The sequence below is a fragment of the Erpetoichthys calabaricus genome, chromosome 6, assembly GCF_900747795.2.
Source record: "Erpetoichthys calabaricus chromosome 6, fErpCal1.3, whole genome shotgun sequence".
NCBI lineage: Eukaryota > Metazoa > Chordata > Cladistia > Polypteriformes > Polypteridae > Erpetoichthys > Erpetoichthys calabaricus.
In genome coordinates this window covers 53,392,892-53,407,567 of record NC_041399.2, presented here as the reverse complement: position 1 = coordinate 53,407,567, position 14,676 = coordinate 53,392,892, and the positions used below count along the sequence as shown (strand labels likewise).

Here is a 14,676-nt window from a genome sequence, read left to right as displayed (position 1 = left end):
TCAAGTTGTGTTAGAGTTATTCGTTCCGTAATACGATTTCGTTTTGTTTGGCTTTGAAATTAACATGCAAAAAAATTTTTAAACTTTCACTTTTACTGTAAAACTTAAGTAAAAACAATTTTTTGAATTAAATTTTCGTCAATATCGCATTGAGTTGTGATTTTATTTGGACTTTCTTCGCGATGCCACGTGTAACTGCACATGATTGAATTTCATTTCTTTCTCTCTATTAAATAAAACAACTTTTTCAAATGTTTGTCTCTGAGATTTGTAAATTGTCTTTGCAAAAGCTATTCTAACGGGAAACTGTTAACATTTTAATATGAATGGCATATCAAGATCTCCTTTGTTGTTTAATGTTATCCCCTGAAGATGTACTACATTACCTTTCTTGGATACATCCTTCTTTCTACATTAATTCATGCAGAGGAAGACCGGATGGTGTTAACGGTTGTAGATATTCTTCAGAATATTGTTAGTTGATGTTTTCATCTTCTGTACGATCACCACCAACTGTTTAAGCATAGTCTATTGATACGCATTTAACCAATTTGCAGTGTAACCAATCGTCATTTTTGACATTAATTTGTTTAACTTCACCGTTTCTCAGTGCTAGGATTGCCTGTGTACTCATTTTTACTGTTGATAGCCCTTTGTGATGAAATGTCTCATCTCGTCGGAGCAAGAACTGTGTCTATCAAAAGCATTCACATGAATCAGAGGTCCGAGTACTGTTTATGTGGTTTTCAATGGTTGACAGGAGGGTGTGACTTGAAAACATCACATGGCCAAAGTCTCCACTCGTGGGACTTGAAAGAATCTTCCATTAAGTCTTGTCTCTTCGCAGGATTTTTTTATTATAATAGAGAGATACAGTTTATTTGCTTGGCAGATGCTTTAATCCAAAGTGACTTACAAATGAGGTAAACATAGTCGAGTGACATAAGGCTAGGGCTTGTTTGTTCAGCAAGTGTAATAGGACAGGTAATAAAAGTTGATTGCCACAAGTGAAAAGATGTAATAAATTTTACAAACATAGATTAACAATTGAGCAATTAAACTTAATGTAGTAACAAATCAACCAACAGTATGGAAGATCACAGAGCAAAGTTTGTTTTTTTTTCCTTAGTCAATTAGACAGATATTTACAGAACAGATGGGTCTTCAGTCTCTTCTTAAATACATTGAGGGAGTCAGCAGTTCAGATGGAGCTGGACAGCTCATTCCACCAACTAGGAACCACACAAAAAAAGACTCTGGATTGACACTTGATGCCATGTAGAGGAGGCATCACCAGATGCTGTTCCCCGGTAGACCTGAGTGGGTGAGAAGGAGTATAGCACCTCACTAGTGTCTCCATATACTCAGGTGCTGACCCACGGACTACTCTGTAGGCAGGCATCAGGGATTTGAACTTAGTGTGTGCTGCTACAGGGACCTAATGTAGTTAGTGACCTGAAGAGAGGAGTGACATGTACCCATCTCAGCTGGTTAAATATTTTATTATAGTTTTCTCAAGATAATGCAATAATTTAATCAAGGAAGTGCAATATCCTTATTTTTTTATTGCTTTCATGTGAGACTACAGAATAATTTTCTTAAGATCTCAACAAAACAAAATGTTTTCCCATACAGCTTGAGATTTAGCTTATTATATGAATACATTATGGACTGCAAGTAACTAAAGATCTTGTGTATGAAGTACAATCATGTTTGAACCAAGAGGGCATTCTGCAAAGAATACGCAAGAGATGCTGAAGCGAGGGACCAAATTACATTTGAAGCATGGACAGCTTTGATAAACTCACAACTGTGGGAGAGGGGGTGGGTTTACAAAAAATACTGTACTTAGATTGAAATGTGGTACTGAAATTGTGCATACATTAGTGGATGCAGTTTGACCCAAAGCAATGCTAAGCAGACATGCAACAACTCATCCAACAGGATTATAATACTAGGAAAACACCATTATGCAGATAAGCTTACATGTCGTCGTTAACAGTTGTTTTCAAGTGTTCACTAGAAGGAAAGCTTCATTTTCTCAAGAAAATTATTTCATTAAGAAAACAAAAAGATAATGCTATTGCACGTTCTCTTTCATATTCCGTACAAACAATAACAAACAAATGTCTCAACTGTGCATACAATAGCTCCTTTCACATTGTGTCTCATATACAGTATATTACAGGGTCTCTGCTTCTTTGTTTACCTGATTTACTCACACATTCTAAACTTTGGGTTTTATGGGACTAAATGCCAATTTTCAGTCATACACTATTAGTATTTATGTTTCTCCACAACAGATACATCAGTACTCTCTCCTACAATAAATTCTTGCATCATTTTCCTAAAATGTGTCCTTGTTGCTGATGCATGGATGGGCTAATGCTGTAAATCAGCCTTGCTTCATTGTCATTAATTTACTTTTGTTAAAACCAAAAGCAAAATGCATAGATAATTGCATTTTCACTCAGTTTATGTTAGTAACTGACATGTTTTTAACTAAACAATTCCTCCACATTTGCCTTTTCGTAACACATTGCTTCCTTTACAGGGTTGTGCAAGTCAGAGCCAATGTGGACAAAATCATGCTGAATTTGAAGGATTAACTAGATCTAAACAGGAAAAGGCTGCCTCAAAGGGCACGCACACACAGTAGCAAAGAGACATTCAAGGTCAGCAGTCAACTTAACTAGTACGTATTTAGTAGGTGACCAAGAAAACTTGAATGGTAAAAAACAGATGTAGATATAGTTAGCTTAAAGATGTAGTATTCCTCTTTTTGAACGTGCTATTGTTACGGTTAATAAAAACGCTTAACTGTGCCCATTTCTATTGACAGGTATTTTTCTTCTGCATCTGCGAAGATCCAAAGCTCTTAAGACAGAACTGAGTTAACGTACACGCCTATAACATGGGGCGAGCAGGGAGATTAGCACAGAGCATGCGTAAAAGCAAAACAAACGGCGCGCGAACCAAGAAAAAAAATATGCATCTGCGCATGTGTTGCATCAAGGCATTCGGCCTCCATCTCCTAGACCTAGCCCATCACAATGGGGCGGAGAGAAGTGAGAACACTCCGCTTATTATCCAATGGTATTACTGGCGATAACGCCCCCACCCTCACAAATACATTTCTGTCAGCCACGCCTTCCGTAACTCGCCAAGCATGATATCATGGTGTTCTCCTTGTCATAAACAGCATAGCGTGTTTTCTTAAAGAATACCGCTTCAAGAAATTTTACATTTATAACAAAATTACTATATATTTATATTCATGGCGCACTGGCAGATTAAGGGACACTGCTGGTGTACACATAAAATGTAATTACCCTTCCTCGCCTCATTATTTTAACGTTCACTTCGAAACATCAACAAAAATAAAGTTGGACAGACGGACCGGCTAAAGTTTTTTGTTGTATGCGCCGTGCACATTCTGTAAAATAAAACGATATTAAATTATTTTAAGTCATGGAAGAAGCTTCACACTACACTCAACGCTAACTGTTCACTAAAATGAAATTTTACAGATCAGCTAAAGTTTTGACTGCCTCTGAAATCCTCAGTAAGTTTCTCATTTTACCCGTTTCAAAATCTGCTTTACTTATGAGGAAATGAGATTGTTTTTCGAGGCGAGCCGGGTGGAGTCACGTGACTCAGCTCACCACCTCTGGTCCGCCCATGTTCACGTCACCTTCACGCTTGCTCACTGTCAAAGTGTTTTTTTTCGCAGGAGGCTGGGCGGGAGAATCGGCGGGATGCACAAAAAATCCAAAAGCAGAGCTCACTGGAGCGAAACTGGGTAATGAGCACATACAGCGGGGAAATTCAAGGCTGCATTATGTTGGATACAACGCCAATCGATCGCAATCAGTGCCTAGCTGTCTGCAACATCTCCGGGAGCACTTGATGTCATTTCTGTTACCGATAATTACTGTCAGGCGAAAAAAAAAGATACATGTCAGTTTGATATATGTGTTCGAGACAAAAGCTGATCAGGAGTGACAGCTGCTTAGAAACTGAACTACAAATCTGATTTTTTTGTAATAAAAGACGACGACTAGTAGAAACCATCTCAACATTCAGAAGGAGCTGTTTGCAAGTTACAGCACAGGTTGAAATTTTACAACTTCATCTGCAGCAGCATGGCCAGCAGGACGTGTCGCAGGTAAGTGCGTCACTGTCACGGTTTTTTAGTACGAGGGCAAAGTTGTGCTGTTTAGGTTTGTGATTGACCTGTTGTCGGCAGTTCACCGGTTTGGCTTCATTCCCATCTCAGCTCTTCAAACTTCTGCGCTGGATAAGTCGTTGTTGGCCTTGGTGACAAGAATATTAAACTCGCTTGGCCCCACACCCATGCCTGTGATCTGATTATAGTTTGTCATAGCAAGTCATAGCGAAACGATTCAAGTAGCGCGTGCTGCTTAATGATCTATTGCCCCAACGGCGCCTGCTTTACCTAGAGTGCCCTACAACTCCAAATGTCCAACTAATATGGGTCGTGTAGACGACTGAACATGAACTAAGAGTGTAATCGTCAATTTAAAAAATGACGAAACAATAAATAAGAGTGCTTCACCACTGCACGAGTTCGTTGCACTTACTGTAGTCACTTTTTATTATTTTGCACTTGCTGTTTGGTTAGTGACCATCAAAAGCGGCATAACCTGCGTTCCATTACCTAATGTTACACCTGACACTGAATATAAGTTGCAATGGCTTAATAATGGGGAAAAAGGACACCCTGCTTAATTATTATTGTTTACTCGTTTCACTTTATAGGGGCCTGATACTGTGGCAGGTGCATTTTGTCTATACAAATACAGTTACTATACTTTTATATATATGTATATATATATATATATATATACTGTTGTTCATTTAGTTTTGAGCTGCAGCTAGGTCGCGCAGAGCATTCACTACTCGTGTTTCTTATGGTCTAGCTAAATAAAAAAATATTCGGATCACGTCATGTTCTATTTATGAAAGTACGAAAGTTAAGGAGTCAATTACGTTCCATTTACAGCGGCTGTTTCATTTGAATCAATGTATCAGGAGATTTTATACAAACTAGATTGCGAATCGAGTACGTGAAAGCGACTTTTGACCGAAGTCATGTTGTTTGGCCCAGATTTGAGGCGAGGTATATGAAGGTTGATGGGTTATTTTGTACTCGTATTTGACACCATACATATAATCCAGTCTTCAGTTTTGTAAAGGCGCACAGGGCAGGCAATTTATTACTACATACAAAAGTTCCGTTTGCCAAAAAATATTTTTTTTGGTGCAGAGACAGCTTAAATATACCCAACCTTTCCAGATCACAAGCCCAGCCCGGGGGTCATTCACTTTTACTTGAGAGAGGTAACATACACATCCGTGTTAGTAAGTTAGTCTCATTTAGATGGAAATGTAAACATTTTTTTCTTTTATGCTTGTTTTATGGGACACGCTGTTTATTAATGTTTTATCATTATCCGATTGTTCAGTGTACCCTGAACGGTTTTCTGACTTAAATCTTCGCTGACCGGTAAAGGAAAGTTGGTCGCTTCGAGCCGCAATTATGAGTTTTTGTTACAGATTAATTTCCCTGCTTTCCAAAGGACCAATGGTTTAATAAATTGTGAATCAGAATGCAATTAAAATGATGTGCAAATAATGTTAGCCAAAAGATTAGCCCTTGTGTTTGTGCTATGTATGATTATTTATGCTCATCATAAGTACCATAAGTACCTGCTTTAATAAAATATTTCAGTGCCGAGAAATAGAGAGCCAGCATTGAGAGATTCTGCTTGCCTTGATTTTCCATCCTTGGAATGTGCTGGTAAAAGCCTTCACCATGTTTGTTACTGACACCGTTAATATCAGCAGGGATCCCATCCAAGTGGGAATGCAGAAAAATTAATCTTTAGTGACATGCTGCACATCATAGTTTTGCATGTATTTTGTCTGCCACCTGGATGTAATTTGGTGCTCTGTAGCTGCCAGGAAAATTCTCAACAGCATCCTTGATTGTGCCTTCAATGTACAGTATTTTCCACTAGCTCCACAGACACATAAAAATGCAACATCCTATTCCCAAGAATACTGCTATCATCGAATAGTCCAAATCTGGAGAAAAATTACATTCATTTCACGAGTTTAATCGCTTACTGATGCTGACATATTACCATAGTTCTGCTAATTTTCATTTGTATTCAGCATCTGATGCTTTTTATTTCAGTGAAATAATGCTGAGTAAGGCTGCATGAAAATTTAAATAGGAATAAACCAAACCATTCAGTCCTTGTAGAGTATTTGGTTAGCTGAGTTGACCCAATAACTTTTCCAGTCTGATCTTAGCAGCTGTTAGGATCTCCTTATAAACTACATGACTGGAAAATTTATTCCAAATTCCCACCACCCATTGGGGAATTAGTATTTCTTGGTTTCATTATAAGGAGTGAAACGTACTAGTTGAAGCATTTTATTGATTTTCACTAAATTTGCACAAGTGTGCACATTCATTTCTGGAATATCTGAGACTATGTAGCATGTGATCAAAAGTCTAATTCATTGTGTTCCTGGTTTGTAATTTTGTTCTGGTCATTATAATTATCCATCCATTATCCAACCCGCTATATCCTAACTACAGGGTCACGGGGGTCTGCTGGAGCCAATCCCAGCCAACACAGGGCGCAAACCCTGGACAGGCCGCCAGCCCACCGCAGGTCATTATAATTAAAAGATTAAAAAAAGAGTCATTAAAATATCATGAATGAATGGAAAAAGAATAAAAACGGGCAGAGACTACACCTGAACTCGCCATATCTAGCAAACATTTGTTCAGTCACTGGTACTGCTAGGTCATCAAAATGAGCAGAATTCTCCATAGTTTGGAAATCTGAAACAATGCTGAAAAGTCATAAGCAAGTTATGTAATCTGTCAACCCCTGCAATTCCTACGTGTTTAATCTGGCAATGAGATTTAGCAACTACATTCATTAAATTTATTATGCTCTCTGAGTCAAAGTTGCATAGTGTGCCCTTTGCCTATGGGAACACGTAACTGAGTCAAGGAGTGAACTTGTCACAAGGACAGAGCAGCAACATCACCACTGCAAACTGAAGAAGAGCAAAACTAGCCTTGTAGGCTATGGGCAATTCCTCGTAGCTCAGAAGGAACTACTTTTACTGATACACAGCTGGGTTCATCAGCGGGATGTTGCTGATTCCAGTCCAGGAGATGAACTGGAATCCTAGAACCCTTCCTACAATCCTTTTAAATTATCATAGCTAGACATACAGTATATTAGGCTATTGAAACAGATAGGACATTTGTTTGCTCTAGCAGCAACACAGAAATTGAAATCATGCTGTAAAACAGTCAGAAATAACATTTACATCATTGCAGGACCTACTCTGTGTTTAATGTATAGTCATGTTAATTTATTTTATATAGTAGTCTTCACTGAGTACATACTTAGAGCACTGTAACAAATTTACACTTAAAATACAAATTGCAAATTGTATAAATTACATGATGTAAACACAAATAAAGTTACAATAAAAGAGCAATTTCAAATTGATTAGCAAAAACAGATCTTTGTTAACATAATTCCTTAATATTATAGTTGAGATATGGCCAGTTGACCATGAAGAAGACAAAAACAAAAACTACAGACTGCAAAATTTCTGAACAAAGTGAACCTCTGGGTGACCCTGGATTAATTATAAAAGAAAGCCATAGACAAAGTTAGACATAGTCACAGTTCACACCAACCTGAGTATTATATGAATTTGTTCTGGCCAGTCTAATTATAAGACTGAATCTCTTCATCCCTGGATTCCAATGTTCCCAGTATCTCTAGTGCCATTCCCCTAGGCTGGAGTAACAGTTACAGTGACAATAAAGAAATATTATTCCTATGAAATACAGTATCTTGGTTATAAGTATCTAGGATAGAGGATTGTCGCAATGCAAGTGTAAAAAAACCCCACTAGTGTCGGAAGGTTGCCGTTTCAAATCCCGTAAATGCCAATAGCGACTCTACTCTGTTGGGCCCTTGTGCAAGGCCCTTAACCTGCAATTGCTTTAAGTAGTGATAAAAGCGCTATATAAAAATTATTATTATTATTATTATTATTATTATTATTATAATGTCCTCTAATCTTGCAGTCATTTCCTTTTCATCAAGTGAAGTGAGCTCAAGGTCAGTCATGTAATGCAACAGGCATTTCTTATGTAATAGTGTATTCAGTTGTCTGGCATACTTCTGGGCCCAGTACACTACTCCAGTTATTATGGAATGACAACATAGTAGCTGGTTGCACACATTAGAGACCATAATCACCTTATAAAGAACATCCCTTCTGGGCCTTTTTAGATAGACGGTCTGATCTTAGTGTCAGGTAGGAAAGTGAGCATTTAAGTTTAATTCTATTCAATACCTGATCTATGTGATGTAATTTTGTTTGGCAGGTCTTCTCAGATACTCAGATTATATATTTATTTCCTATTTATAAAGTACCTGAAAGGAAAACTGAGACAAATCCCAAATCCTGCAAAATAATGAAGGTTTCAATGTAAAGCAGAGAAAGATTTAAAGAAAAGAAGACATGAACATGGAGTGTAGACTGTGCACAATGAGCAGAAATACTGCTGTCAAACTGAGGGATGCTGTAGTGTGATGAGGACATAAAGTTGAACAGACGACCTAGAAGATCGAAGAGCTGAGAGATAAAATCTGGACATGTTTAACGTGGGTGAGAACAAAGGCACAAAGCCTGATTTAATGAGATGCCTTGTGCAAGTAGTGTGATTTATAATGACCCTTTAAAGTGTGCCTTAGTTTAAACAGGAGCCAAGAAGCAGAGTTTATGTGTGTGCTCAGTGACCAGTTGTGAACCCAATGTTGCAGACATTTAACAGGTCAGCGTATGAACACTTGATTGTCTCAGCTTATCCTGCTGTGCACACTAGCCACACAACACTGCATTCTGCAAACAGTAATATTAAAACAGTCCATACTCGTTTGAATACTACAGAAGGAATACATCACATTTTTGTAGAATTTGATTTACAACATCTATAACATTCTGAAGATCTATTTTTCTTGTTGTTCACATATCTGGGAAGAGTGGTTTCATAAATTAAGACCTAGAAGAAATTTTAAAAGCATATATAACAGGTACTCTGAGGCCTAACATCATTTTAACCTTGAAGTGAGCTATTGTCTCAATTGGTGGCACAAAAAAACTCTGTACATAAATTCCAAAATTAAGAGAAAATATACTTAAGACTAGATGATTCTGAATTTTTTCCTGTAGGTACTGTATATACTTTTAGAGCTTGACCTTTTCAGTTTGAATCTGGTCATTATATAAATGGAAGGTAGTGTGGTTAGAGTATACATTAACTCTGAAATTGGTGCAGCAGATTAAGAAATTAAATGCAATAAACCCGTCTGTCTGTCTTGAAGAAAATGTTGAAGCTGTGGCATTTGGTTTTTGATGAAGTTTGCATTGATGTATGCAACAAAAGGGTAGGAATGAATATATATATATATAATATTCTCTTAATGAAGACATTTGAGTGTTTGTAGGGTAATATAACATTATATAACATCTTCATGCTTGCTTAACCCAGTTAAGGTCCAAGGAGGGATTTGAACCTATCCAGGCAGAAATGGGTACAAGGCAGAAAACAATTCTGGACAAAGTACCCGTCCATTTTCTGACTGTATGGCATTGTATATATGCAAGTTGATTACCACAAAATGTATGGACATGCAATATCTTACTCTTTTACTTCACTTTCTGAATGTGGCTTGTCTGTGAGATGACAGACATATACAGTAGCATGTCACTGACACTACCTTTGTGGACACAGTAAATGTGGCTCATTTCAATAAACTGTAAAGTCACATCCTAAAATGATATAGTTTATTACACAACCATCACCTACATGCACCATATTCTGATTAATGTAATGCATACTAATCTCACTGTTAAATTTAAATACAATAATGTACACCAGTTCTTATTTTTTTCTGCATTTATGGTCTGTAATGGTGAGTGCGTCTTATTTGGCACACATAAACTGGAACTCTGCTGTAGCTAAAGGCAGCAATGCAATGGCTTCTCTTGTTCACTGAATACACATATGAACCAACCACTCTTTACCTAGCAAGTACTGTAACAGACCAGAGCTGCAAAAATATTTGGTTGTTACTCATGGTAATTGGTTCTAAGTGGGGTTTTGTAAAGAGCGATGTATGCTAAGCCAATATTAGGACTTCTTTCAAACAATCTTATAATGTGGAATTTGACTTTGTGTTGTTAACAGAAAATATTATGACTGTTACACCTACTTCTTATGTGTGTGTCTTAACCAGGCAGCCCCTTCAGTTTTCTCACATTTGTTTGCTCAGGAAAACAGTTGTATAAGAATTTGCACATAATCAGCTGTTAACCTGCTTATAACTGCCCCTTGTGAAGTTTTCTTTACAGGCGACAATTGTGGCAACTCTATCTGCATCCTCTGCTCCTTTTCTGGTCATAGCCTTTACCTGACTTGTTGTTATTCTGACCACTTTGACAGAAATTTTAATAATTTCACAGTAATTTATAAACCAACCAATCTATAAGCACTCCCAAAAAAGTGCTTTCAAGTTGAATTCATGGAAGGATTTCTTCACAAAAATGATTATGGAAATCTCAAAAATGAAAGTGTAACCCTGAAAATTTTTTAAAAGTATCTGGATGAGATAGTGGAACAACTTAGCCATTAGCTAAGCAAACAAGTTTGACTGATTGAGTACAGAAATTTTTGCAGTCTGTAAGGCTTTTGAGCTTGTATTCTTGTTCATGTTCATATTGTTATTAATTTTGTAGTATTCATGAGTCAACTGTTTTTGACAGTTTTCAAATGCCTCTTTCTTTTGTTTTCTTTTTGATTTATTGCGAATGCATGTTCAGAATTTAATTTAGTAAAATTTTGTCTCTTTGTTGGTTGAATGCTTCACACATTATAAATAAGGAATATTATATTCATAATAAAGCTCAACATTACTTGTAACTAAGATGAAAACAATTCATAATGCCAAAGAGAAAATGACAAGGCAATATGCACATAGAAATTGACAAGTATGTATATTAGGGTGGTCCAAAAAAAGATAAACTAACAGATGCAACTTCTTCTAACAACCACAAGACTAGTTTTATACTTTATCATATTTATAACAAACTTATAACATTTTAATGAAAATAAACAACATTTAACGGTTGCACCATTTTGTAGTTTTTATGTCCTCTGCACTGAACAGCAGACAACTGTTCCACACTGTAGGTCTACAACATTATCTCTTTGATGAAGTTGGAAAATTCTTGCGATTGTTTGTGACCAGTCAAAGAATAAACTGTATTTTTCCCTCATCCTTTGTCAGTAAGTCATTGTTGTTTATCAGCTGCGTCATTCACTTCCCCCATGCATCAATAGTTCACAAAATTTATTGAAGATTGGATCACCTGTCTACTGTTCTGGTGGTTTCTTGAGAAGTGGAGGAGAAATTTCTTTACTTTTTTTCCATAAGGACATCAAAGAATGATTCTGTTGTTTCTATTAACTGTTCCTCCAACTTCAGCTGTTTAAATCCATTTGTCAGCTTATGAAGTTGAGGAAAGTGGTGGCTGTTGTAGGCTTTGCGCCATCTTTTCCTTTGTTTCTCCAAGAATCTACTGGAATATTTTTGAAACTCCTACTTAATACCAGAATGTTCTGAATCTATAATGTTTGGGAAACTCCACCTTATTTTTAGAATGTTCTGTTTCATTGCATTTTTTTATTGTTTACTAATTACTTATCCAGTTAAGAACCCACACAAGAGTATATACTTAGTAACAGTATAAATAAAAGGTACAGAATGGAGTGACCTCTAAATATTTCACAATCAGGATGAAATTTTACAGGTAAGCAAGTAAACTCTATTGCATAAAAATAAGCCTTATTGAGAAATAAATGATTCTACAAACATTAACTCATTTGGTATGTGGACCACCCTAATATATATACATAAAGGTATATGAATTTCTTAAAACAAATGGCAGAATTCTTTCCTCAAATTGCAACTGTTCTACAATAGGAAGAGTGTTTAAAACATTAGGTTTGGTATTTTTCAAGTTGAAAATATTTATTCACAAACATGGTATAAATGCATTTTCCACACAAACTTGTGTTCCAAAGTCCAGCATTTTCTATAAATTTTGAAAAATATTTTGGCCCCACTAAAATTTTACATTGAAATTAACAGGGCATGTGTAAAGCCAGAAAACAAAAGCCTTAAAACTTACCAAATATGTTTGCTTTTCAAGCCAAGACAGTTGTCGAGTATTGGTCTGTGTCTTGTAATTATGTGCATATTGTAAAATAGCCTATACTTATATCATTTTTGAACAAAAAAAAAAAACACCAATATTATGAGATTCAACCATTTTAAAAGAAAACTAGCTGTGTGCACTACCAAGTATTTCTTGTCTTACACAATAAGCTTTAACCCCCTAGACCATGGTTTCCTCTTGAAAAAACAACTCACAGTAAAATCTTTGTGCCACGTGGTTGGTTTTATTTTGATGTACTTCTGTATATATGTGAGAACTCACATAAATGAATAGAAAATGTATCCTTACCTTGAGAAAATACTACCAGGAATATGCGATAAAATGATTATTTCAGATCCATTTTGTTGTCACAAACATGCATCAGAAACTTGGAAGACATATTTTCTCTTATCAAAACACAAAGAGCGTGTTTGGCTTTTATTTTCCAGTGGTGCTTCATGCCTCATTGCATCCGTTGTAAAGTGCTAGTGTGAGCAAGATTTTTTTTAATTTATGGAAAATGCTGGACTTTGGAACACAAATTCGCACTGCAAATGCATGTATACCTTGTTTGTGAAGAAATTACTTTGCCTTCAAAAATACCAAACTCCTCCTTTAAGAGGAAGTGAAGAATGGTGTGGCACTAGATTACAACTCAACAACTGAAGAATAATAATTATTATATACTCGTTGGCAAGCAGCATTTCATCAAGTCTGAAAGAACTTCTTAAACATCCATCCATCCATCCATTTTCCAACCCGCTGAATCCAAACACAGGGTCACGGGGGTCTGCTGGAGCCAATCCCAACCAACACAGGGCACAAGGCAGGAACCAATCCTGGGCAGGGTGCCAACCCACCGCAGGACACACACAAACACACCCACACACCAAGCACACACTAGGGCCAATTTAGAATCGCCAATCCACCTAACCAGCATGTCTTTGGACTGTGGGAGGAAACCGGAGTGCCCGGAGGAAACCCACGCAGACACGGGGAGAACATGCAAACTCCACGCAGGGAGGACCCGGGAAGTGAACCCAGGTCCCCAGGTCTCCCAACTGCGAGGCAGCAGCGCTACCCACTGCACCACCGTGCCACCCCCTTCTTAAACATGTATGATACATTTCATATAAAATGATTTGCTACGTCATATGAGAGACTGAGATGTGGTTAGATTATGGCTAGGTGTTTGTCAAGAAAATTATGCTTTGTTAATGTATTTTTTAATGTTTTAATCTTTTATCTCCAGTCTTGATGTATACATTTCTCTTATACTTACATGCTCTACACCTGCATTCATTGAAGAGTGCTATACAAAAATAAGCTGAATTGAATGTAGAGTTTTTCCTTTTGTATCACTTCCTCAAATTCCAGCCTTGGTCTGACAGATAATAAATGTTGCTCACCTCCCACTTTACTGCAGTATTCTTAAAATTAGTCCATAGAGTAGACCGACCTATTACTTAATTTTTTCATATGCATTGGTAAACTTCCTGTAATCTGAAAGGCGTCTTCCCATAGAATTTATTTCGACATAGTTATAGTCCACACATCTCCATTCTGTATTGTGACAGCACCCAAAACCATTTTTCCCTGTCAAATGCTTTGTATAAAGTTATTCAGCTTTCCTTCTTAAATCTGGTTATTTATATTTTCAATGATTCTAGATCTGTTTCTGAATATGCACTGCTTTTAGATGTATTTTATGATAAGCACTGCATTTTGCTTGTAAAATAGTGTTACTAGAGAAATGCCTCTTTTACATTGTATCCAAACTAAAGTTTTTCTCTTCTGTCTCCTTTCTTTTGATATGATTTATATTTGTGGGCAAGATGTTGTATTTATCAATGCACATCTGACCATTGAACAAGTCCAAAAAGGAAGCTGCAGATCTGCCAACCTGTCGGTGCTCTTCATGAATAAATTGAAAACTTTTCTAGAGCAGATGAGGGCAGCAGGTGGGATGCCAGCTAAGTGAAGCACACTGTGGTGGTAAACCCAATTTGTTGGGACAGAGAGTTAATTGCTTTCGTGTGGCAGGGATACCTCCCCCAGCGAGTCTCATTGTCTGCAATTATAGGCAGCATTTCTGCTCTAGTAACGCTACTCAAAAAGACAAAGGATGCACTTACACAAGAAGCTGACCGGGGCCTCTCACAAACGGGGCTGGCCACCTGTCAAAGAGGAAAACAATGCTTCCATCGGCACAATAATAATGTCTGTCATGCAAACTCAGTGATGCTGGTACAGCTGTGAATGGTAAACCACTGGTAGTTAGAACAATACAGGGTGCATTGCTGCTTTGTAAAACACATA

The 14,676-nt window shown here is 37.1% G+C and overlaps 1 protein-coding gene across 2 annotated transcripts in view; it reads left to right on the top strand.

The window, feature by feature from the left end:
* The first annotated feature begins 3,661 nt into the window (after window positions 1-3,661).
* The window catches only part of mybl1 (v-myb avian myeloblastosis viral oncogene homolog-like 1), a 58,217-nt gene continuing 47,202 nt past the window's right edge, over window positions 3,662-14,676 (top strand). For both annotated transcript variants that reach the window (XM_028803590.2, XM_028803589.2), the window contains exon 1: window positions 3,662-4,168. In XM_028803590.2, coding sequence (XP_028659423.1) covers window positions 4,146-4,168 — 23 coding nt within the window. In that variant the 5' untranslated portion in view covers window positions 3,662-4,145. The remainder of the gene's footprint in view (window positions 4,169-14,676) is intronic.